A 22,802-nucleotide genomic window follows, 5' to 3' on the forward strand; every position below is an offset into this window, starting at 1 on the left:
AAGGTATTCCCAGGTACTCGACGAGCCGCCTTGGTCTCAGAGTGACCCGCGACTCGAGGCGGCGTTGGCTCACCCCCAATCCAGGGAATCAGAGCGCACACGATTACGGACTGGCTGACATATCATGCGGCTGTTGTGGAATGGAAGGTCTGGCGCCAAGCCAATTTGTTCCATGATGCTTCTGTGCCCACTTTTAGGGCCCTGGGACCCTGTCTGCTACCCTTGTGCTCTTGGAGGGCACCTGTGAGAGCCCACTTGACCTTCCAGCCGGGCCGGGTTTGGATGAGGATGGGCGCCAGCGAGTGTAGATTCGACCTAGTTCGAGAGCAGGGGCCGTTGGAAATGCCATGGGCAGGGCCAGGCCAGCGTGCGTGTTACCTGAAGTTATTCCGTGAATCCAGCATAACCCAGCAAAGGTTGATGAAGTTGGCCGGTGCAGGGCAAAAACTGACCGGCGACACCACCTGGCACCGTTTATGTGCCATGAGTCAGGCAGCACAAGCGGGTACAACAGCATGAGCGACGCATGAGCAGTGCATGAGCAGCATAGAGTATGGGGCCTCCCAACAGAAGTGACCTGGCCACCATGTGGGTGACGAGGATTCTGCCACGAACAAAGCCGATATGCATGCCTGGCCCGGTCACAGGCAATAGGCGACGGTGCCATGCAAGTAGGTAGCATTGGGCGGTACCTTAAGTGCGATATGTTGGAACTAGCCTGTGCATACACGTACATATAACCGGATTTTGTCGACGTCAGTTTGCAACTGCCAAAGACCCTTGACAATTGGCCTCGTGGAGGTTCTCTTCGAAGCCATAGGTGCCGATGCATGGGCGACGCCCAGCCTATGCAGTCGAGAGTCGCAACAGATCTGTCGGCCAAGCGAGTGTAGCCGCTGGTACTTCAGCGTGACTGGCACCCTGATCCGAGCTGGGAGGGGATCGTCAAGTGACTACTGATGGGACATCCATTGGCGACGGCTGTCAATGGAGAGGCGCCCCAGGCCCTCACCCCCACCCTTGCCAACATTGTCCCCGTGCTGGGAGTACCGCCTGGGATTCAATGTACAGGGCGGCACCAGGTCCTTGGAACTGGCCATGACTGGGTCGAGATCTGGCGGTGTCGGAGGGGCGTCTTCTCCGCTTGCTCCATCAGAGCTGGGAGCTGTGGTGGAGAGCTCTGGTGGCGTATCAGATGGTCATGTGCAAGTAAGTCGTCAGAGGGGAGGCCCGCATGTGCCGGAGAGCTGTCCATTCTACTAGGAGCTGAGGAGCCGCTGAGTGAGACAGAGCAGAGAGGCCTTTGGGAACTGGAAACCGGGAACTGGAACCCTGCGAAGGAACGCGCTTGGCGCCCTGACGCGACCCTGGACGTCCTGCCCACCCACCCACAGAGTAATTACCTAGGTTGTGGAGGTGCGGGATTCTTACCAGTTGGCTAGGATGCGAGCCAATGCAAGCCAGTCCGTTGCGGCAAAGGTGATGGGAGATGCAGAAGCGATGGGCTGATGGAGTTGGATTGATTTAGGATGTTGCATGTGACACAACTAGACGACAACAATCGATCCCCCGAGCTAAAGTTGTCTCTTTCCTCAAGCGAACTGCAATTATTCAAACCTGGATCCTAGTGACCTGGATCCTAGTGAAGGTTTACTTAACGACCAGGCGCGCATAAGCCTGAAACGGAGTTTTCGATCGGGCTAGGTTCCGGGCTGCTGCATCGCCAGGATTCTCACCAAAGGAGCTTATCGTTCCGATCTGGTTGCGCTGGAGGTGGCTCGCTTAAGTCACACACCTCGCAAACTCTCTTTGCGATAGCCTCTCCACGTCCTCGGGCCATCGCTTCAAGTTAGCCATGGATACATCTGAAGCAAAAGTACTCCTTCTGCTTCAAGCCGTCGGACCAATAAAGTGTACTTGTGCGGTAAGGTGTCGGTGTGTTTGGTGACGGATAAATGTTACGAATACCCATAATGCCGCGCAAGGTCTGATCCAGTCCAAAGCGGACGGACCTTGTCGACTCCATCAGGGACGTTCAGGCTAGGCACTAGATCCTAGGTAGGTAGCCAACGCCAAAGGCATGTCACTGATACCCACGTCCCCTGCCGTAGTTGATTTGAGCGATGCCCTAAAATCGTGGATCTCTCGCGGTTTCGATTTCCGAAGGACGTGGTGAGTTGACATGTATGATTGGCGTATCTTTGAGAACGCCGTCGGTGGCGGGGAGGATAGGGCGAGCACAAAAACGGCCCAGGCACTATTTGCTGTGACGGTAGCGCGTAACGGTGTAGTTGACAATATTCTTGTCGGTTGATAGCAGATAGATCTGATAGTAAATCCACAATGGCCCAAGTTAGGATAGGACGCGATGCGACGAGATGAGATGAGATACGAAACCGGAGATGGTGATAAACTCTATGGATAAACTCTTCCTGTCAGTGTGACCTGACTCGAACGCGGCCTCCGATGAATGAGATGGTGTGGTGTAGCGACTAACAAACCTTGGACTTTGCTCCCCTCCCACTACGTGTTCTGGTATGGATGGCATCTGAGGCAGACTACGTAATTACTCTCTTTCCGCTTCCCCTCGTCTTCATTATCTGACTTGGGTCTCGCCCACTCGCAATCTCTCCTCCGTGCTCGTCGCACCTCCACGGCCTTGGATCCACTGATCATCCACGAGACGGACTTGTTGGCCACGTTTTTTGCTTTTGAAATCATCCACGGGCTGCTCCGGCGAGGTTCTAGCGCCGCATTGGTGGTACGCACTAGAACCTCGAGTCGACGCCATAGATTCCCGGACCGCTAGAGAGAGTAGCCTCCGAGCCAGCCATGGCCAGCCCAAGTCCGGAAGCGTCGCCGCCTTGTCGTACGTAAAGGTACCCGTACTTGGCACCTTGCTGTCGGGCCGTCACTGAGGAGACGCGGCCTGCCTACCTGGACTGGACGGAGGGACGGACGGGAACATAACTTACTACCTACCTCTACGGAGTACTTACCTACGTAGTTGACACCACATGCAGAAAGCCTTGAGCGAATGCCGGGCATTGCCCTTGAGCAGCGGCAAAGGGGCCGCCGGCCGAACTCTTGGCAACTCCAGTGGATCACTCCACATGAGAGCTTCGGCTCCAGGCCCAGCTCCAGTAGCCGGGCACCCACCTTGCGATGCACGCACGCACTGTCCTAACCACGTCGTCGTCCTAGGTTGAGTTCCGGCTCCGACTCGAGCTCAGCTCTCGCCAACCTCGGTAGACTCGGCTGGCCTGAAGACATGAGGGCCAGCGATCTTCCCAAAGCACCGGTAGCACGCCTGTTGTACCTCTACCCCCGACTCTTCACCGACATGGTGCTCACTGTAGATCACCAGCTCCGGCGGGCTCTCTCCAGAACTGGCCGGTGCCGCCAAGAGGCCCCGACTCTCGGGGTGAGCAACGGACAAAGGCCTCTAATAATACTTCTCCAGGTCCACGCCCCGAGCCTCACAAGTGCCCTGGCCCCGACACAGCCGCCATTGCCCCCAACGTCACGTAACTACCACCTGTTGCCCACCCCCAGTGCCACCCTTTGACGGCACCTACCGTGCTACAGAATGGACTCCATATTGATCCGCTGTGTTTAGCCCAGTCCGTCAAAGGGTCCTGGAACGGAACCCACCCACTGGACGCACTGGACGTCCTGAACCTCACTAGCTTCAAGTAAGGTAGTGGGCTGCGAGTGGTACCTCCAGGTACCTACCTGCCCAGCATGTCCGTGGTGGGCCGTGGTGGGCGGCGTCCCTTTCCCTGCCACCACCTGCCACAGCCTGCTCTTGCCTAGCCTTGAGCGACCCCACCCACGCCAGCCCGACGCCCTTGATTCAGCCATTAGAGTGGATGCAGTTTAGTTTTTGATCCAGAACCAAGGCTCTCGATCAAAGGCTATCCTACTTTCGCCCAGCATCTTAATGCTGCTTTATCAGGGGATGCAAGGCCACTGCCACTAATAGCCAATGTGGATGAAAATTAAATTCAAATGATAAATAAAAAGGTAAGTAGTTAATGCTAAATAACGTGTTAAAATCCTTTGCTTTAGGTAGGTAGGTATTTTGTTTCTACTGTCTTATTATGTATAAGGGTAGGTATACAGGTGTTTGTGTCCCCAAAGTTCCCCGTTAAAGCGGCAGGATACGCTAGTCCACTATCGTGATAGCGCCTCTCTTGCAGTACAATGCTTTGTATCACAACTGCCCCCATCCAGCATCACTCACCTGCTGGGACCCATCCCTGTACGTACCCTGGAACCATCTCGCGCAGCTTGAAGCACCCTGGACCTGGGGAAGAGACACGGACAGACGTCGATTGGTACGGTACGTAAGGGAATAGTCTACAGCAACAAACAGCGGCGACAAAAGCAGTACGTATCAAGCAGAAGCATCCGTCTAGTCCGTCACTGCATCCATTCATCCTCTCTCGACTTATCTCTCGTCGGCCGTCTGTCCAGAAGCGAAACGGGTACCAGCTAAGTACCAAACATCAGACAACGACTGGGACGACACCTCGACCCGACGGCACTCCCATCTCGTATCTCGTGGACTATCTCCGTACCGCCAACGGCGACCTACATTATTATACAGCATCTTTGGACTGTCGGTCAACTCGGATCCCCCGTTCTCCTCCTTGGCCCACAGCCTGTTTTCGAAGCGTGTTGCTGCTATCTCCTAACCCTTCATCTTTCATCCTCCATCCTCCACCCGACATCAGCCAGCCATCATCTAACACGTCGAGCCCACCACGGCCTTACCTCCAACGGCAAGACAGACAGGCTGCTAAATCCGTCCACCGCCCATCGCTCTGTGAGCTGACTTACACCAATTTCCCACTTCCCGCGTTCAGGCCCCGGGGCTGCAGCCATCGCATCAGGTCCCAGCATCTTTCAGCCAAACCGCGCGGCCGAGCCCAAGCTCTGTCCAACACGAAGGACGCAAGCGAAACATCCAAGCGACCCCAGGCCGCCACACCGTCAGCCAAAGAAGCAACGGCCAGACACGGGAGAGTGAGGCTTCGTCCACCAAGGTGCCGACCAACCAAACGCCCGGGCACACAGATAGGCTCCGCGAGGCCGATCAAAAGGTTGTGCAACACAAGGTGCGCCCTCTTGTTGCCTTTCCCGTCTCGGCTTTCCAGCGCCGCCCAAAGTTATAACGGGGGCCCTGACCAATCCAGCCAAGCGACCAGACAGACTGGCTTGGAAGAACGCGCAACGGACAGCGCTACACACCACGACACAGCGCTCACTCGACTGGCCCTGCACCCTCGAGCTGACCCTCGAGCTGACCCTCGACACTCGCCCTCGCACAGAACCTCGCCCTCGCACAGAGCCTCGCCCTCACATCCCGCTCTCGAAACCACCACCGTCTCCTCCCGGCCCAGTGTCTGGTATCGCTGCCTCGTCCCTAGCATGCGCAGCGCATTCAAGTGGTTCCAGAACGATACCACCAGAGCTCAGGAACCGTGTGGTTCAGCCTCCACTTGCACATCCACACCCACACCCGCCCTCGCCTCCGCCGCCGTCTCCGCCGCCACCGCCAGCGACAGCGCCTGTGACTCGACTGCCCACTTCGCCGCCGCTGCTGGCCCTGACTCTCCTGGGTCCCTCAACTCGGCCTCGCTGACGCAGTCGCCGTCGCCCCAGCCGGAGACCCCTACCACCGGCCACTTTCCCACCGGCGCTGACGCTACCGCGACCGCTGCCTCTCAGGCTACCGTTGCCGCTACCGCTGGGACTACTATTACTCGTCGTCCCGCTGCTTCTGGCACCACCTCCTCCAAGACCATCCACATCGCCGCCTTCTCCCCGCGCGCTGCCCAAATACCCTCCTTGTCGTCGTCGCCTACCAGCCGCTACCACTCCAGCAACTACAACCCCTTTGCCAACCCCGACCCCGATCTCGATCTCGTCGGCCGCGACATCGACTTTGACGACGACTTCAAGATGACTACTGGTCCCACGCTGGACCCTTCCATGGGTCGTCCCCGCGGCGACTCGTTTGTCAGCGCTGGCCCAAAGCCCATCTCCGTCAACAACCCCAACCGCGATAATGTAAACCGAAATCGAAGAGAGTCCCTTGCCGGCAGCCTCATGGGCGGCATGAGCTGGGGCGGCATGTCCTTTGGGAGCTTTGTCCGCGACGAGTAAGTCATCTTCACATGCTGTCCCTCCATTTACCCATGCTTCGTTTTGTGCCCTCTTTTTGGGCTGCTCCTCACCACCCGCGCTCGTCCTTCGACCTCACATTTCATCCGTCATTCCTCCCCAGACGGTCCCCTCCCGTATATTGTTGCCTCACGCCGGTTGTGTTTTGAGCCCGTCTGCAACATCACCATGCTCCCCTCCTCCGGAGATCCGTCCGGGTTCCGTCCGGAGTGGCGAGACATTTTGGGGACCGGGGCTCCGTGGCTGTCCGGCGCAAGCAGCCCACCTACTGGCGCTGACCGGCTGCCATATCAAACTGATGCGCCCTCTTGTCAAACGTCTTCATGCAGTAAACTAACACTATGGCTTCGCAGTATTATGATGCAGGGCACATCGCCCTTCGGCACCCACCAGTCCCCCTCCTTCCACTCGTCCTCGTACCTCCCCAAGCTCGAGGCCAACTTCATGAGAGACTTCACTTGCTGCGGCAAGATCTTGCCTAACCTGCACGACTTGCTACAACACTACGAGGAGGCCCATACGCAACCAAGCCCCAATACCGCCCGAAACAATGCCTTCACTCAGTTCTCGCAGATGGGCATGCCCGGTGCGCCCAAGATGCCCAACTCCCGGACCAATTCGATAACTCAGGGCCACGGGAATGGCCAGTCGACGGGACAGCTCGGACAGCAGGGTAGGACCACAGGGTCAGCCATGCAGATGATGGGCGGGCAGCAGAATACGGGTGTCAATGATGCGCATATCAACACATCAAACCTCAACGACGAAATGGATGCTGTGGCAGATATGGAGATGGACGACGCCGTTGGCACTATGGAGATGGACGACAGTCAGCGGATGCACCAGACGAGACAGCTTTTTGGGCAACAACAGCGACCACAGCTGAACATGAACACATCCGGCCTCACCCAGGGCCTGCGCACCTCTCAACCTCCAACTCCCGCGGCTGCAAGCTTCGGCCTTCAGAACAATCCTACTGTTTCATCCGTCAATACGCCTACGCTTACTACCCACCAGGGTCAGCTACCAGGGAGGGGCCAACAGGTGGATTTGGACGAGGACCTTCCCGGCATGCCCATGGGTGGTAACACAAATGATATCGGCGACATGAACTTTGGTGGCAACCAGAACGCCAACGATTCCAACTTCTGTATCAACGATCCCGGAAAGCATCTATTTAGTCCCAACGGCGCATTCCCAGCGGCCAACCGCTCTATCCAGGCTCAGTTGGCCCAGTTGGGCCTCAACCAGGCTCAGTTTTCCGACCCGGCCGCCAACAAGGCCCTCATGCAACGCCTCCAGAGCATGATGATGCCCGAGGAGCATAAGCCTTTCAAATGCCCCGTCATTGGGTGTGAGAAGGCGTACAAGAACCAGAACGGCCTGAAGTAAGCCCCCTCGCCCACACGGGTACATCGCGCGTGCCAGGCCCTATACTAACAGCTCTGCTTTAGATATCACAAGACGCACGGCCATCAAACACAACAGCTGCACGAGAATGGAGATGGTACATTCTCTATCGTCAATCCCGAGACCAGTGCACCCTACCCCGGAACCCTTGGCATGGAAAAAGAGAAGCCATTTAGCTGTGAGACGTGTGGCAAGCGCTACAAGAACCTAAACGGTTTGAAATACGTGAGTTCCCGCTTTCCGAGGCTAGATGCACAACTGGTTCTAACGCCCTGAACAGCACAAGGCCCATTCGCTGCCCTGCAATCCAGATTTCAAGCTGCAGGCGCTCGCTGCCGGAATGAACCTCCCAGGAATCGGCGAAGACCAGATGATGCAATAGAAACGGAATGGCCACTATCTGCCGGAAGCATATTGTCACTAGCGGACCTCGCTTGCACAACGCACGACCGGTCGGCGACGTCGCAAGCTGAACCGGCGAGAAAGCTTGAGGGGCTGGGATGGGATCTCGACGTCACTTCCCCACTCGCGCCCCTCCAAACTCCATCATTATGATGCCGATGCCGATACCGATGCCGTCGCCAGCTTCAGCTCGTGCCGGATCGCGAGATCTCGACCCGACCGCATCGTGCCAGCTCCGTCTTTTCTTGTCAATACCCCTTGGTTCTTTGGTTTTCCTCCTCGATTTACGGCATTCCGCAAAGGCGTTGATGCATCGGAGGGCTCTTGCCCGGATTTCCACCTACAACTGGTCCTTCGCATGATTTGATATGATTGATTCCCTTTTGCGACCCTCCCCCCCGAAAAGTTTTGATCTTTACCCGTTCTGCTGCTTTCCTTACCCGCATCAGTTCTAATGGCACTTTGTCCAAGTCTCCGCTCGGCGATATCTTGTCCATGTCACTGCTCTGTACCTTTCTGGGCTCAGCCTTTCATCCCGGTTCCAGGGCACTGGCGCCTTTTGAGTTTGTCTACGCCACACCACCCACCACTAGGCTGAGCGGATCCAATGTGGGATCAAGAGGGTGACGGGCTGAGGAGGGATTTTGATGTCACCCTCGATGCGTTTTTGTTACACCCTCTCTTGGAAAGGGCTGAATGTCTGGACACTTCCGCCACTACTTTTAGGTATGGTAGCTCACACGACCCCTCTTGTCTTTGTCTTGATACGGCGGCCAGCTGGCTGGCCGGCTGGCCGGACTTGGCCTAGCTGGATGGGGACAGAACAGCGCGCTTTTGCCAATTGGTTTCATTGAAGGTGGATGAGTGCGTAAAGACTGCGAGTTTGGAGAAGAAGATTGGCATTTACATGGATTGTTGGGAAAGCCTTTTGTTTGCCCCGAAAAGACAGCGGTGGTTTGCTTTTACGCTTTTGTTGTCTGTTTCTTGTCGCCTTTGTTCGCCGTTGCTATTGTTTTGTTTTCCCTGTTGAGTTGCCTGTTGTTTTTTTGGTTGCGGTTTCTCGGCGGGTTGTGCCATTGGCTCTCCCTTGCTGCGGACTGACACTTCTGGCGTGGATTCCAAAAATGGGGCGGCAAAGCGTCTATCTAAAAGAAGACGAAGCCAAAAAGGATATATAGACTGGGCAGCGTGGCTTCTATGCTGCAGGTTCGCTTTTGAAAGTTTATGATTGATCAATAGACCTGGAAGGGGACTGGAGCTTAACTCCCACCCTTGATTTTCCACGTTCACATGAAAGTCGATTCACGATCATCGCTGCGCCTGCTCCTTCGGTGCCCTGTCGACTGTGACGTATCAAGCCATCGCGTCAGCATGCCCCCTGGCGATTGACAAGGCTTGTGAGGAGCTAAGAGAGCAAGGGGTTTAAGGTGCCGCAGAGCACGCACATGACGACGCAGCTTACGATCTGCATAGGTCGGTTGCAAGAGGAGCCAAGGACTAGTTACGCCCACTCAGATAAGCTAACAAGTCGCAGACAAGGTAGATTCATTGGTTGGCCAGGATCTAAGAGGACTAAGTCTGTTGCGACAGCCAACGCCATGCAATGCAAAGAACCAGAAACAGAACAAGATAAAAGGAAGACATATGCCGAAAGGCCAATAGACACCAGACACAAGCGAGACAACTAGGCTAAACTAGCCGAAACCAAATGCAGGAGCGCCGCTGTGTTCGCCCCCCCCCGCGTATGCCGAACAAGGAGGCCTGGTAAGGAGAAGAAAAGCAAAGAAATGGAAGAGCAAGTGGGCCTAATGTGTGCTCTTGCAGTGCGTGACATCGTGTAGATCGAGATCTCATCAAAGTTGGGGGTGGGGGCAAAGTTGGGTTGGTCAGGTCGGGTCGGGTCAGGGTCGTCTGGTTCCGGCCGCAGACCACTCTCTGTTTCCTTGGGAGTTTACGGGTATCGTTTTCGCGTGCGGATATGTTCATGGGAAAGCATGTAATTTAGTTGAGCTCCATGCCGTCGTCCTCGTCAGCCTCAGACTCCAGCATCTGAGTGTGGCTGCTGCTGATGCTCTCCTTGCGGGCGCCATGGCCCATGCCTTCACCGAAGCGCCCAGACATGCCGCCCCACTCCAGCTCATCACCTCCGACGACGCGACCCTCCATATCGATTTCCTGAGAGAGCTCGACGAGAGCAGACCGTGGCAGCCGGAGGAATCCCTGTGTACGGACGATGCGGCCCCAGTGCGTCATGCAGAAGTTGGCGGACCGCTTCCTAAGCCACTCCTCATTGGCAAGGCCTGCGCAATACCAGATGACGCAAGCGTGGTCGACGTCAAGCTCTTTAGCTAGGCGGTTGACGCATAGGAGTCGGAGGTGAGGGATGTTATAAATGTTGGACATCACCAGTAGGCCCGCTACTTCGGAGAGTCCCGTTGTCGCATCGCTGTCCGCATCAGATGTGCCGTGAATGCTATCCGTGTATAGGTAGTAAAGGAAGGCCTTGACCACCGTGTATGGTTCCGGAATATGCATCTTCTTGGTGTGGAATTCAGCCATCTGAGCGTTGTAGAGGCGTGCAAAGTGCGGCCAGCGTGCTTGGAGGATAAGCTTATGGACATGGATGGGCTGTGAAGTTGGTGTGTCGGCTGATAGCCAGTTTTGGTCTCGGGGTGTTTCGTCGGATCGAATCAGCCCGGAGCTGAGCGCATCGTCCTCATCGTAGTCTCCGGCTAGGGCGGTGACGATGAAGTCGGTACCGCTACCAGTCTCGGGAGGTCGGTTAAAGAGCTTCGCGAGATCTGCTCCAAGGCCCTTGGAAGGCTGATCAAGTATCCTTGTCGCTGAGGGTCTTGATTCAGCGCGAGACTCTGAGGCTAGGTTGTCTCCCAGGAAGCCATATCTTCGGAGGTCAATTTCCATGATATCACTGATTAGGTCATTAGTTAGCACTTTTAATCAAATATCCCGTCGTGGTTTGACTTGTCCTTACCTCAGATATTCTTCATAGCCATTAGGACCCAAGTCTGTTGCTGCGAGGTCAGTAGGACAGCCCAGCAACCAAGCTTTTGTCCCATCTTCATTCATGGTACAATAGTGCCATCTATACCCAGTTCTGAAGATCTCACGGCCCTCAGCGAGCTTCTGCCAGCGAAGGGTTCCTAGGTCGAGGGCTGATAACGAGCATTCTCTTGGCGTTATCGTGGCGGCGGGTGTCACGAAGTCGAGCAGAGTCCCTGAAGAGTAGGCGTGGTAGTGGATTCCCGACCCTTGTGCTGGAATGGCTGGTCCAGACATGAACTTTAAGGCTGAGATAGATCCCGGCGCCATGGGAGCCAAAGATTTGAGTTGGAACGATGGCGGATTCACTTGAGCTGTTCGGGAGTTGGCGGCGTACCCAGATGCGCCAACGACAGGGGCTTGTGCCATTGAGTAAGGCGCTCGAGGCGAACCGCTTACCCTGCTGTTGATCGGGGTTCGATCAAAAACACCAATTTGAGGGCGCGAGTCAAATTGGGGGTTGCCTTTGAGGTCCAACCACCACAAATCACCAATCTTGTCCATATCCTCACTCAGCCCGCCAAACACCCACACTCGATCGCCCCAGATGTATGCTGAGTGGTCGAACCGGCCGACGAAACGCCAAGATTTGGACCAAGTGAATGTCTTGAGGTCCAGGTAGCAAATGTCATCCAAGACATAGTTGTTCTGGCCGGTAATGCCACCGATCACGAAGAGCTTGTCCTCGTGCAGGATCGCAGCATGTCGGGCTCTGCCTTTGGGGATCGGCCCGGTGACCTGAGGCTGGGTCCAGTGTGCTGTCTTTAAGTCGAAGACGATGAGGTCGGAGAGGTACGTTCGATGTTCGTTTTCGCCGCCAAAGACAAGAAGCTTATCTCCTTGATATAGTGTGGCAGTATGCCCTATGCTCGCCCGGTCAGCAACTCCACTAACACCATGAGATCGGGACGAGGTACTAACCCATTCTGACGCCCGGGATATCTCCATAGTTGTCGACGAGACTCCACTGGTGACTGACGAGGTCCAGCCTCAGCACATGGTTATAGACCTCATCTGTGTACTGATCGAAACCGCCAAAAGCATAGATCTGATTGTTCCCACAGTACGTCACGGAGGCGTTGACTAGACAAGCGGGTCTCTGTCCTAGCGTGCGGGTGACCTTGGGGCGGTATCCATCGGCCGCTGTGCGACCTTTTGCGGGGGAGTTGGGCATGATATATGTGTTGTTCGACGAGGAGGATCCTGAAGCAGCCGAGGGCGGCGTCGGCCCTGGCTGCTGCGTAGTGAGGGCGGATGAGACCTGACTGACGATGCCTTGGGACGGGGCAGTTCCAGCGACAGGGATCGGCCCGCCGAAGATGGATTGCGGCGCTTGGCCAGGGGTCGAAGGTTGAGCCATGGCGCAGATCCGGGAGCGAGTTGGTCGCTACCTGGTCATCTCAGACTCTGAAGAATGCGGCCGCAAGCGAATGGCGGAGAGAGCACGTCGAGAGATGAATGTTGGCGGGCTCGGGGCGTTGCAGGCGTGGTCGTGTGTCGTCGGTGAGGGATGGTGGTGATGCGTTTAGAGGCCCTGCTCCCTGCCCAAACTAGAGAATTTGGAAGCCTCGTCTGTGGCGTTGTGCAAGGGCCCCTGAGGCAATGTGTGGCGTGTTGGCTGAGCCGTTTTGTGATTGGTCAAGGTTGGGGCAGCCATTCCGGAGCGGACTTTTGTGACGCTCCGACGTCATCCTTGCGGTTGCCCGGACAGGAATATGGCGGGGCGCAAGGTAAATAAAAGGAACCCGTGGATCGCCTCTCTTACCGATTACTTCTCTCCTCTCATCACCTTCAACCCGCATCCCTCTACTCATCCACGACTCTCAAACCTTCACAAAGCCTTGGGCTTTGCTGTAAACTTCTCTCAATCGCTTTTCGAAAGACATCTTGCAAGTCCGCTAGATCATATCGCTCCGACGCCATCTGATCGCCCTCCGACTTCGCCGTCTGTTCGTGAAAGACATTTCGATTTTATCGAACATTGAACACGATACAAAAATACTAATAACCAGGAACCTTTAGCTAGAGTCTCTTGGAGCTCGTTCGATATCCTCGAGGCTCGAATTTCGTTCACGCATTCGCGTGCTACTTGCTTGGAGATCCCACTTACACGCTCTCACCTCCCGTCTGACACACCCTAAAGTCATCCACAATGGCCACCGCTACTGTGTCGACTCCTATCAAGTCCCACAAGGGACTTTTCTCCTCCCGTACCGCCGGCGGACGGATGCCCCTGACCCCTTCACCTCGCGGACAGTCATCGGTCAACATCCCTGTCAACCTCAACTCCTCCCCCTTCACCCCTGAGAGACAGTCCAGCAATGACTTCCGGCCATCCACAAAGTCCAGCACTTATGGCGGTAACCTCATGGCACACCTTTCCAGACCCAGCTCCCACCGCGATTCCCCCAAGTCCAACATCGCACGAGGTGTTCAGACCCCTCGCAAGGCTCTGGAGCTTGGCGTCTCTGACTTCACTCTCACCGGCACCGGACTCGTCATCAAGACCCCCTCCAGTTCCAAGTGCAAGAAGGCTCCCCTGCGACAAAAGGCCGCCAAGACGACTGTGAGCTACGGTGGTGACCGCTTCATTCCCAATCGGGGAGCGAGCTCTGCCATCGCCAACGCCGGCTCCGGCAAGCTTGACTTGGCTGACAGGAAGCGATCTAAGAACAACAGCACGGAGAGCTCTTCCGTCCTGTCCACTGCTGCTGACGAGGCCTTGGCTGCTCTTGAGAACCTCAACATCAACGATGATGACGACGAGCCTGAGACATACTCCCGTCCCTCCCCCAACACCGTGGCCTACCAAGATTCATTGGCGAATGCCTGCGGTGTCAGCCTGAACACCCGTATCCTTGAGTTCAAGCCTGCTGCTCCCGAGTCTTCCAAGCCTATCGACCTCCGACAGCAGTACAACCGACCTCTCAAGGCGGTCGGTGCTAGCTCTGCTCAGCTGCGACGTCGCATTGCTACCGCCCCTGAGCGCGTCCTCGATGCCCCTGGTCTGATTGACGACTACTATCTGAACCTCCTTGATTGGAGCTCGGGTAACCAGGTTGCCATTGGTCTCGAGCGCAACGTCTACGTCTGGTCTGCCGAAGAAGGTAGCGTCAGCTGTCTTCTCGAGACCTCCCCTGACACCTATGTTAGCAGCGTCAAGTGGTCCGGGGACGGTGCCTACGTCAGCGTCGGCCTCGGTACTGGCGAAGTCCAAATCTGGGACGTCGCCGAGAGCCAGAAAATCCGCAGCATGTTCGGCCACGACACCCGTGTTGGTGTCATGGGCTGGAACAAGCACCTCCTCTCCACCGGTGCCCGAAGTGGTCTCGTCTACAACCACGATGTCCGCATCGCTGAGCACAAGGTTGCTGAGCTCGTTTCCCACACCTCCGAGGTCTGCGGCCTGGAGTGGCGATCCGATGGCGCTCAGCTCGCTACCGGCGGCAACGACAATTTGGTTTCCATCTGGGACGCTCGCTCCCTGTCCGTCCCCAAGTTCACCAAGACTAACCACAAGGCTGCCGTCAAGGCCCTCGCTTGGTGCCCGTGGAACATGAACCTTCTCGCAACTGGCGGCGGTTCCTACGATCGCCACATCCACTTCTGGAACTCCACCTCTGGCGCCCGCGTCAACAGCATCGACACTGGCTCCCAGGTCACCTCCCTCCGCTGGAGCCCCCACCAGCGTGAGATTGTCAGCTCTAGCGGCTTCCCCGACAACTCCCTGAGCATCTGGAGCTACCCTACTCTCGTCCGTAACGTGGAGATTCCCGCTCACGAGAGCCGTGTTCTCCACAGCTGCCTGAGCCCCGATGGCCAGATGTTGGCTACTGCTGGTAAGAATAACACTTTAATGACTAGATGATAATCTCTTGCTAACGACGCTCTAGCTGCCGATGAGAGCTTGAAGTTCTGGAAGATCTTTGAGAAGAAGGCTGGCGCTTCCGCTGGCATCGGTGCCTCTGGCGCCTCTAGCAAGGCCGACATGGTTAAGCAGATGACCATCCGATAAATGAAATGCCAGTACCAACTGGGTCAGGTAGGTATGAACCTTTCACTGGTATTTGGGTCTCTCGGAGTTGTGCAAATTGAAGCATGGAGTTGGGGAGTCTACTTCCTCTTGCTCGTGGTATGAAAGCGCTTCTCCACGCAGGGACGACACAACGGAATGGTCATGAGCTATGATGCGATATCCTTGGGGACGAAGCCACAATATGGTTAGCGGTGTAGGAGTAATATTTGTTTTTGAAATTGAACTACCTAGGGCGTTGATTGCGAATAATTTGCGAGCGTGTGCCATTAAATGAGATTAATCTTGCTCATGAGATTGTTGCCTGTGTCTTACAGGTAGTGACGGAGTCATCCATGATAGCCGTGGTGTTTGGTTCAACATTCCTCGTCACGAACATGCATCATGAGAGTTCCTTGAAATATGCTGTCGCATTCATTGATTGGTCAGCGCCTTCGCAATGTGGTCTCTGTCTGACTCTTGGTCCCATGTAGTCAACTCTAATGCGTTTACTCCCGAGTTTAATCAAGCAACAAGATCAAATCATTCTTGCGAAGCTCAATGGGTACTGTTGTCAAGACGGAAGATGGCTACCTATGTTGCTGAAAACGAGATGTAGTCGCTTACGGATTTAGTGGTCATTACTGTCATTAATTACCTAGGTACCTACCTACCTTACCTACCTGGTAGGTAGGTACTTACGGCGTCTGCCTGTCCGCCGAAGGCGGTGGGAGCCCGCTGCTGAGTCAGCTAGGTGACCGCCAGCGCAGTTCTAGAAGTCCAAATCTACCACAGGCTACCAACTCTCCCCACTGCACATCACCAAGGCGCACCGACTGCAACGACCTTCGATTAGATCGACAGCACGGCGCAAGAGCTCGACCAAAACCCATCGACGGAAGGTCCGCGAATAGAGACCCTACGTATTTATTTGATTGCTTGGAGTGCATCTTCTCTTGTCGCTGCGCATTCGGGTGCTTTAAGCCTGTTTATTGGCAACCGCCGCTGCCAAGTACCTGCATCGGGGATTCCCACCGAGTCGCCTATCCTCACCTCGTCTCGCCTTCGCACACCGTTCCGACCAAGCACCGGCCCGTTTACTCTGCGATCGCGACAAGCTACCGCAGCCTCGAGTCGAGGTTTGAGCAACAGCTCACTGCAAGGACTGTCTTTCGCACGGCACAAGCGACGTCGGCTACCCGCAGACTCGCACAGCGACCAATCCCTCTGCCTACGAGGACGGCTCCACTAGCGAATCCAAGAACGCAACCGGCATCATGTCAAACCAGGCGGTCGGCAACGTCTACCAGGCCATCATTGACGAGGTCATCAACAGCTCGCGAGTTGATTTCGAAGAGAGCGGTGTCGAAGAGTCAGTGTTGGAGGAACTGCGACAGGTAAGAGCACCAAGTTTCGTTGAGTTTCTTTGACTCGTCCCCCTGGTGTGCCATGTCGCGCGTTGCCCAGAGCCATCATGGCGCAGAGGACAACGGCCAAGAACCGCCCACATCGCTCGCGTCCCTCCCTGAAGACACCCGCGAGCGCAGTGACGATGCCGCCCGCCGCTGGCATCGCAGCATTGATGGCGAGCTCAGTCGAGCCATTTCGCTGACGACGTTTGGCTGGCGGGCCTTGCGCTGAGGGAGACAGCGGGTTGCGGGAGGGGGCGACGCAGCACTATTTGGGTCTTTTAAGCCCCAACCCCCTGCCGCGACTCGTGCTGTGACTCCACGCCGTCAACAGCCCTTTTGATTGGGTACCTCCGGCTCCCCTCCTTCACGTGTCTCGCCATTGGCATCACGCACCCACTCAACTTGCATAACACTGCCTGCTTGTAGCCTTGCGTTACTCACAGTAACCTTGCTGCCTGCCTGCCTGCCTGCCTGCCTGCCTGCCTGCCTGCCTGCCTACCTGCCTACCTGCCTGCATAATCTCTCATTTCTTTGCCACTTGACTCATTATTCATACATTGTATTGCATCGGCTGTACTCGTTATATTCATAACTAACATGGCTTCACATCTAGGGATGGCAGCGGAAACTGACCCAGTTGGATGTGGCCAAGTTCCCTTGGGACCCCAAGCCTGACCCTCCCCCTCCAGCACAATCTGCACCTCCCGCCGTGTCGGCGCCGCCTGCACATGCTCAGCCTCAGTTCGCCCCACAGCACAACGTCCCACAAGGACTGTCCCTGCCAAATGTTGGACAGCAAGCCCCTCACGGCCAGAATGGCATGAAGCTGGATGGTGGCTACGTGAAGAATGAGCCAGGCATTAAGCAGGAGCCCGGAATACCGAACGGCTCCATGCCGCCCCCGTATCAGGGTTACGATAACAAGAATGTCGCTGCTCAGCGAGCCGCTCAACAACTCCAGGCCCAGTATGGACAACGGGCTGCGAGCTCTATCAATGCTCTTCATCAGCAACAACAGCCTCAGCATCAAGCTCAGGGTCAACAACAGCAACCCCAGCTTTCACAGCCACAACAAGGTCAACAGGCCATGACCCAGCAGCAACAGCAAATGTACCGTCAACAGATGGCCGCTCAGCAGCAGCAGCAGCAGCAGCGGGCTGCTAATGGACAGTCCCATATCAACAATGGCCAGACGGATGGAGCTGGTGACGAGGATGAGTTTGAGGGCGTTCTCATGGAGCGAAGCGCCTCTGGCGACCTCCATGAACTGGGTCGGGTGGAGATTGACCGGATGCTGCACGAGCAGATCGTTGCGAAGGCCAAGAGTATGGAAGGTGGTGGGTTGATGTTGCCTTTGAAGGAAGCGACTCGACATGCCACAGCGGCCAGATCGAGGTCCGAGTCTAAGGGCAAGCAAGCGGCTGCCTACGACGGAGGAGACGAGGAAGAGGACGAGGACGCCATTAACTCGGACCTCGATGATCCTGATGAGGACCGAGACGAGGATGAGGTGGACGACGAAGGCCTCGGTCACATCATGCTCTGCATGTATGACAAGGTCCAGCGCGTCAAGAACAAGTGGTGCATTTTTCCCGTTTTCACGTACGAGACTTGTTTGTTTACTAACAACGACTTCAGGAAGTGCACTCTCAAGGACGGCGTTTTGACCGTCAACGGCAAGGAATACGTCTTCCACAAGGCCACGGGTGAGTACGAGTGGTAAGGGCCTGTTCAGATCTAGACCGTGCTTAGATGCAGGCGGGGACCAACAACACAACACCACCGAGGGAGATGCAGGTGCGGAAAGATTGCGTGGGTTGGGGCGGCCGGCCGTGTCTCGACCAAGGGAGGGTCACAGGCGTCGCTTGAACCGGCCAACAGACTGAATCACATCGGGGCTTCACCGGAGGAAACTTTTTTCGCATCGAGGGCGTGTTTCCATCGCCGCGTCTGTATAGTGTAAGAAAATTAGGAAAAAAGACTCGTCACTGCTACGGGATCGTGGCGTTTGATACTGGGCCTTGATACTTGACACCTGGCGATGCATCGGTGGTCGTTTCCAGTATAGTAGTGATTCATTCGTGTTATGGGGTGAGGGGCCATCTAGTTCGACAAGGCCTCACCGCACCCTCGGGTCCAAGAGACAACAACCCGAGTCAACAACGCCGGCTCACCTCGCAGCTATCCCGGGCCGGTCAAGATTAGTCTTCTTGGTATTGTTGTTTTGCTCCCCGGGTTTCTGACCTGTCGTGTTTCGGCCTTCCCTTACATGAGGGAGGCAGCGGTGGGCCGGCGGATATGGGGCAGACTAGTGCGACGCTGTTGGTCCGCGTCTTTTCGCCTTGAAAGGAGAGCCGGATGCGGCCTAGGGACGACCCGGGGCTGGAATCTGCAGCCACCGAGTGTTGGCTCTTGGTGCCACATCCTAGCAGGATCAGCATGGAATCCCTGCGCTACTGCTAGAACAGGTGTCTGCGGCGCGGCGTTCCCTCCGTCATCCCTCGCAAATCGTAGCAGCCTCCCCTTGTCAGCCACTCGCACACGGATCGCGGCCCTTGATTGGGGAAAATGCGATGCGACAGTGCCATGCTCAGCGTGCGTCGTGCTTCGCATGACGATGTGATGTTGGATTCGCAGTCCTCCAGTCAAGAGTGATATGGCTTTCATGCCACTAACGAAACATGCCCCTAACTGCCGCCGGCACCGTAATTTCGCGGGCCCCACAACTTTGGACCCGACAGTCTGGGTCGGCTATTTGCGCCAATGCGGCACAGTTGACAGGGGTCAGGGTGATGTCTCGGTCTCGGAGTATTTCCAGTGAGGCGCGGCGAATGTCCCATGGAGGGGGAGAGAAGCGAGGGCGTAAGACTATTAGATTGAGCGGCATTGTTATTAGTGTGTGTAACTATTGTGATGTGTGTGATAAAGGTACTGCCCGCTTTAGAACCCATTTTGTCACATTCACGCCCTTTTTAGAAGCAATTTACCAGCTGAGCGGCTCCATGCCAGGTATCACGCCACGTAGAGGACCAGGCTGCAGACAATGTGTCGCAACCATGGGACCTCGAGGCGGTCTGCGATAGAGGGTTTTGCCAATCACTAGTCCCCCAGTTGGTTGGACGAGCGGCTGATATCACCGCGCTCGGACACCCATCACTTCTGCACGTCGTCCACCCTGGACGACGAGTGTGTGCAGACTGGTAGTGATTGGCCAAAGAGGCTGATCGGATCCATGGTTGGTGAGTTCCAAGCAAGTCTTCGCCTACACCGAAAACCGCTGGCGCCGTGCCCATTGACAGTACGTAGCTGGACGGCGGAGGGGAGCCGGGGGTGTAAGCAGCAGGATCCCCCCCTCCACCCCGAGAGGTCGCCTGACACACCTGTCCCGAGAGAATGGTTCAGCCTGGTTGATACGCCCGTACTAGTCGAAGGATTGAGGGGTCAGGCTACTTCTCGTTCCCTCCCATCGCGTATCAACAACTCGTGGCTGCTGATGTTGCAGTAACCTGCATCGATTCGGTCCTAGCCGTCAGCTTAGCATCGCCCCTAGATCGCGGGAGTTGAGGGAATTCCGGGAGCGACAAGTCGCCTCATCAAAGGATTGACCAGTCATTGCATGGCATGGAGATTATCACACTTCCCCCAATGAACGAACCGATGGGGTGTAGCAACCAAATTGCTCGCAATGATACCCCAACGCGGGAGGCGTTGACTCCAGCACATTTTCGCTGGCTGACGTGTTGCTTCTTAGATGGTTGGGAATTCCCCCTCGCATGGGGGAGATGATCGGCTGCATTTGTGAACCCATGTCATCGGGCTAGATAGACTTGACCGCACCCAATAGCAGGAATGCGCTGGCATCCCTGACATTCTGGAGTTTAGCGAAAGGCTCCAAGACTAAAGGGATATGCCCGCGGACCAAAGGGCTGGGCCCACCGTCCCAGAAGTGTGAGGATATGTCGGAAGTCATGCGCACTGTGTGCAGTGGTAGCTTCGTTGAGGGTGCAACGACTCACGACGGCGATAATGAGGCTTGCCCCGATTTTGCAGCATCTGCCGATATTGCCCGCTTTTATGGGATATCAATTGATTCGCCCGAGGCGCGTTTGTCGAATAGTGGTGCAAGACATGTGGACCCATACTTAAGAAGCCTTCTATTGTCCAACCCTGCCAGGATCTGCGGCGAATGGCTTCGACCCAGCCCTTTGGATAGCGAGGGAGGTGACAGGGTTCAGGGATAAGGCAGGGCGAAACCTCATTTCAGGTATTCCGTACTCCAACCGACTTGCATGGACGAAATGCGGACGGTATCTCAACGTGTTCGGCTGACGACAGGTCAGCGCCCTGATCCGAGATCTGATGTCAACCCAAGCTAGTGGTACTGGGTCAGGCGGAAGGCCGTAAATTGCCTGAGATGGGGTATTGTCTGGGGGACTCGCAGATGCATGTTTGTGATCATTGTCACCTCTGGTGCATAGTCGTATCGACGCAGACGGGGCTCCCTTGTGACCAAGAACGAGGTAGCTGAAACCGCCTTGAGGGAACGACCAGCTCGTGTAAGCATTTTGGTGCAACATATCCCTCCTCTTTGTACCTGGAGCTGAAGTCTACAGTATAGCACTCATATCCATTCCGTGACTGTACGAGCTTACGGCTCTTGAAGAGGACTGTTTCGTACTCGGAGACAGTGATATTGAGCCGATGATTTCGGCGGTCCAAGGGTACATGTCCGACCCCCCATGTTTCTGCCACATGTTCCAAATGTACCTGGCCTAGGGGACCGGTGTGCGCATCCTGAACATACATTGGCTGGCTGGCTGCATCCGACACCCACAGCTTGGTCAAATTTCGGACAATGCATGGGGACTGAGATGCATTTTCGCTCCAGGCCCTAAATGGCTTTGAAAGGAGGACTTGGCGAGTGGTCTCCACAATGGACGGCGGATTCTCCGCCGTAGTTCACTGTTGGTTGGGTCCCACCCCACGAGCATGCATGCATGAGTTGCGTAAGGTGAGGAGCATGGCAGCGCAGCGGCCTGGCCAGAAGAACTGAGGCTAGCTCTCCTCGTCTTTGGTTAGGAACTGGACGGTGAGCATCAGGAACCATTGCGAAGGAAGGGTTGGATCTTCGAACTACCTCGCAATTGGCAACGCTTATCGCCGGGATACGAGCGAGAGCGACGATTTACTCGATCCGTGTGGCTTGAGAAATCATCCCACGCACGCCAACTCCTAAGGGCATTCCAAATACTCATATCGCTGGAGGCTGACCGACCACTTGCAGATGGGCGAATAGGAAGCGTTGGAACAAAGTGTGGAAACAGAGACGACAAGAGTGTTGGTTCTGTACATACCTAGTGTTTAATTAACCCTGCGTTTCCTGCCCGCGCGGAAAGCGGTCTCGTGGAAGTGCTTTAGAGTGTGTAGGTACCTACCTCCCTAGCCAAGGGCGCACGGTACGTAGCCGAACGCTGTGGCCCCATGCAGCCACATCTTAGAATCCATCTCGAGGCCTCTGAAACGGAACCGCGGCGAACGAGAACGTTGCATTGCAGGATGCACCGCGTAGAAACAACCGATGAGGAGTACCTGGCCCGAGCCCAGCACACGGATGAGAGGCGATGCAGAGGCGCATGATTGATAGCGCCCATCAGTTTACCATGTAGCTATCGGCGCGATGTGGCTTTGGCACACGAGGCCAGGCTGAGCGGGAGCATTGTCACCTCGCTCTAGGCGCTGGAGGCCCCACGATGGGCTTGTGATTTTGTTTGTCCCCTGGTACATGGCGAATCCGTCTGCAGCCTGCGGCCAGGCTTAGTGATTTGGTCAGTTTAGCAATCTGTCGATTGACGGGTGAGTTTCACTTCTGTTTACTCGGCCGCATATTGGGACGGGCTCGACCAAGTGGGCGTATCAGCGGTGGTGGTGGTGGTGGTGTACCAGCCTGGGGGAGCCCAGGATTGGGCGTGACGCCCGAGATTGTCATGCTGTTGGCCGGGACGAACACGGCGGCGGGGGCGACATTGAGGAGGGCGTCCCAGGTGGGTTCGCGGGGAGCCCAGGGCTGGTGATGTGCTGGCTGGCGTTGGTGGCGATGGAAGTGCGAAGATCGCGAGGTTGCTAGTACTAGTGGCATTGACGGCTGGTCAACTGTCGTCCAATCCGTCTTGTTACCTGAGAAGGCCGTGTCTGTCGGGACAGCCGCGCATCAGACGCCCCCTCAGCCAAGCTTACCAGGGCTGACATGACCAACTTGGCGAGGGCGGGTGAGGTCTTTGGGGAGGACCCAGAGCAACGGGCAGGGCGGGCGGAGG

The 22,802-nt window shown here is 56.1% G+C and overlaps 7 protein-coding genes across 7 annotated transcripts; 4 read left to right on the top strand and 3 right to left on the bottom strand.

Moving 5' to 3' along the window:
- Window positions 1-8: 8 nt before the first annotated feature.
- BGZ61DRAFT_443205 (uncharacterized protein) lies at window positions 9-827 on the bottom strand. The gene has a single exon (XM_046244844.1). It carries the CDS (start codon window positions 734-736, stop codon window positions 194-196), a length of 543 nt encoding a protein of 180 aa, XP_046109622.1. The 5' UTR covers window positions 737-827; the 3' UTR covers window positions 9-193.
- A 5-nt stretch (window positions 828-832) lies between these two features.
- BGZ61DRAFT_130441 (uncharacterized protein) lies at window positions 833-1,646 on the top strand. The gene has a single exon (XM_046237143.1). It carries the CDS (start codon window positions 960-962, stop codon window positions 1,440-1,442), a length of 483 nt encoding a protein of 160 aa, XP_046109623.1. The 5' UTR covers window positions 833-959; the 3' UTR covers window positions 1,443-1,646.
- Window positions 1,647-5,436: 3,790 nt separating this feature from the next.
- On the top strand, window positions 5,437-7,984 carry BGZ61DRAFT_341925 (uncharacterized protein; the record flags this gene model as incomplete). Its single annotated transcript, XM_046239468.1, has 4 exons — window positions 5,437-6,170; window positions 6,546-7,580; window positions 7,647-7,827; window positions 7,883-7,984. The coding sequence occupies 4 exons, from the start codon at window positions 5,437-5,439 to the stop codon at window positions 7,982-7,984; spliced, it is 2,052 nt and encodes a 683-aa protein (XP_046109624.1).
- Window positions 7,985-10,005: 2,021 nt separating this feature from the next.
- Window positions 10,006-12,424, bottom strand: BGZ61DRAFT_342332 (uncharacterized protein; the record flags this gene model as incomplete). The annotated part of the gene is made up of 3 exons (XM_046239494.1): window positions 10,006-10,933; window positions 10,997-11,927; window positions 11,986-12,424. The coding sequence occupies 3 exons, from the start codon at window positions 12,422-12,424 to the stop codon at window positions 10,006-10,008; spliced, it is 2,298 nt and encodes a 765-aa protein (XP_046109625.1).
- A 424-nt stretch (window positions 12,425-12,848) lies between these two features.
- Window positions 12,849-15,463, top strand: BGZ61DRAFT_443213 (WD40-repeat-containing domain protein). Its single transcript, XM_046244845.1, has 2 exons — window positions 12,849-14,903; window positions 14,958-15,463. Exons 1-2 carry the CDS (start codon window positions 13,217-13,219, stop codon window positions 15,077-15,079), a joined length of 1,809 nt encoding a protein of 602 aa, XP_046109626.1. The 5' UTR covers window positions 12,849-13,216; the 3' UTR covers window positions 15,080-15,463.
- An 890-nt stretch (window positions 15,464-16,353) lies between these two features.
- Window positions 16,354-18,211, top strand: BGZ61DRAFT_528118 (transcription factor IIA, alpha/beta subunit; the record flags this gene model as incomplete). The annotated part of the gene is made up of 3 exons (XM_046253202.1): window positions 16,354-16,473; window positions 17,102-18,069; window positions 18,127-18,211. The coding sequence occupies 3 exons, from the start codon at window positions 16,354-16,356 to the stop codon at window positions 18,209-18,211; spliced, it is 1,173 nt and encodes a 390-aa protein (XP_046109627.1).
- Window positions 18,212-21,336: 3,125 nt separating this feature from the next.
- Window positions 21,337-22,023, bottom strand: BGZ61DRAFT_443221 (uncharacterized protein). The gene is made up of 3 exons (XM_046244846.1): window positions 21,924-22,023; window positions 21,626-21,842; window positions 21,337-21,570 (listed from the first exon to the last, which is right to left on the bottom strand). The coding sequence occupies exons 1-3, from the start codon at window positions 21,969-21,971 to the stop codon at window positions 21,380-21,382; spliced, it is 456 nt and encodes a 151-aa protein (XP_046109628.1). The 5' UTR covers window positions 21,972-22,023; the 3' UTR covers window positions 21,337-21,379.
- Window positions 22,024-22,802: the final 779 nt, after the last annotated feature.

This window comes from Ilyonectria robusta, assembly GCF_021365365.1.
Source record: "Ilyonectria robusta strain PMI_751 chromosome Unknown BGZ61scaffold_3, whole genome shotgun sequence".
Lineage (NCBI taxonomy): Eukaryota > Fungi > Ascomycota > Sordariomycetes > Hypocreales > Nectriaceae > Ilyonectria > Ilyonectria robusta.

Bases quoted from the DNA above. Each gene is read 5' to 3' on its own strand.
- BGZ61DRAFT_443205 (XM_046244844.1), bottom strand. From the start codon at position 736: ATGTACGTGTATGCACAGGCTAGTTCCAACATATCGCACTTAAGGTAC.
- BGZ61DRAFT_130441 (XM_046237143.1), top strand. From the start codon at position 960: ATGGGACATCCATTGGCGACGGCTGTCAATGGAGAGGCGCCCCAGGCC.
- BGZ61DRAFT_443213 (XM_046244845.1), top strand. From the start codon at position 13,217: ATGGCCACCGCTACTGTGTCGACTCCTATCAAGTCCCACAAGGGACTT. The intron at 14,904-14,957 runs GTAAGAATAACA...ACGACGCTCTAG, and splicing joins CCAGATGTTGGCTACTGCTG to CTGCCGATGAGAGCTTGAAG.
- BGZ61DRAFT_443221 (XM_046244846.1), bottom strand. From the start codon at position 21,971: ATGGGGCCACAGCGTTCGGCTACGTACCGTGCGCCCTTGGCTAGGGAG. The intron at 21,843-21,923 runs GTAGGTACCTAC...ATTAAACACTAG, and splicing joins GTGCGCCCTTGGCTAGGGAG to GTATGTACAGAACCAACACT. The intron at 21,571-21,625 runs GTAGTTCGAAGA...CTCACCGTCCAG, and splicing joins TAAGCGTTGCCAATTGCGAG to TTCCTAACCAAAGACGAGGA.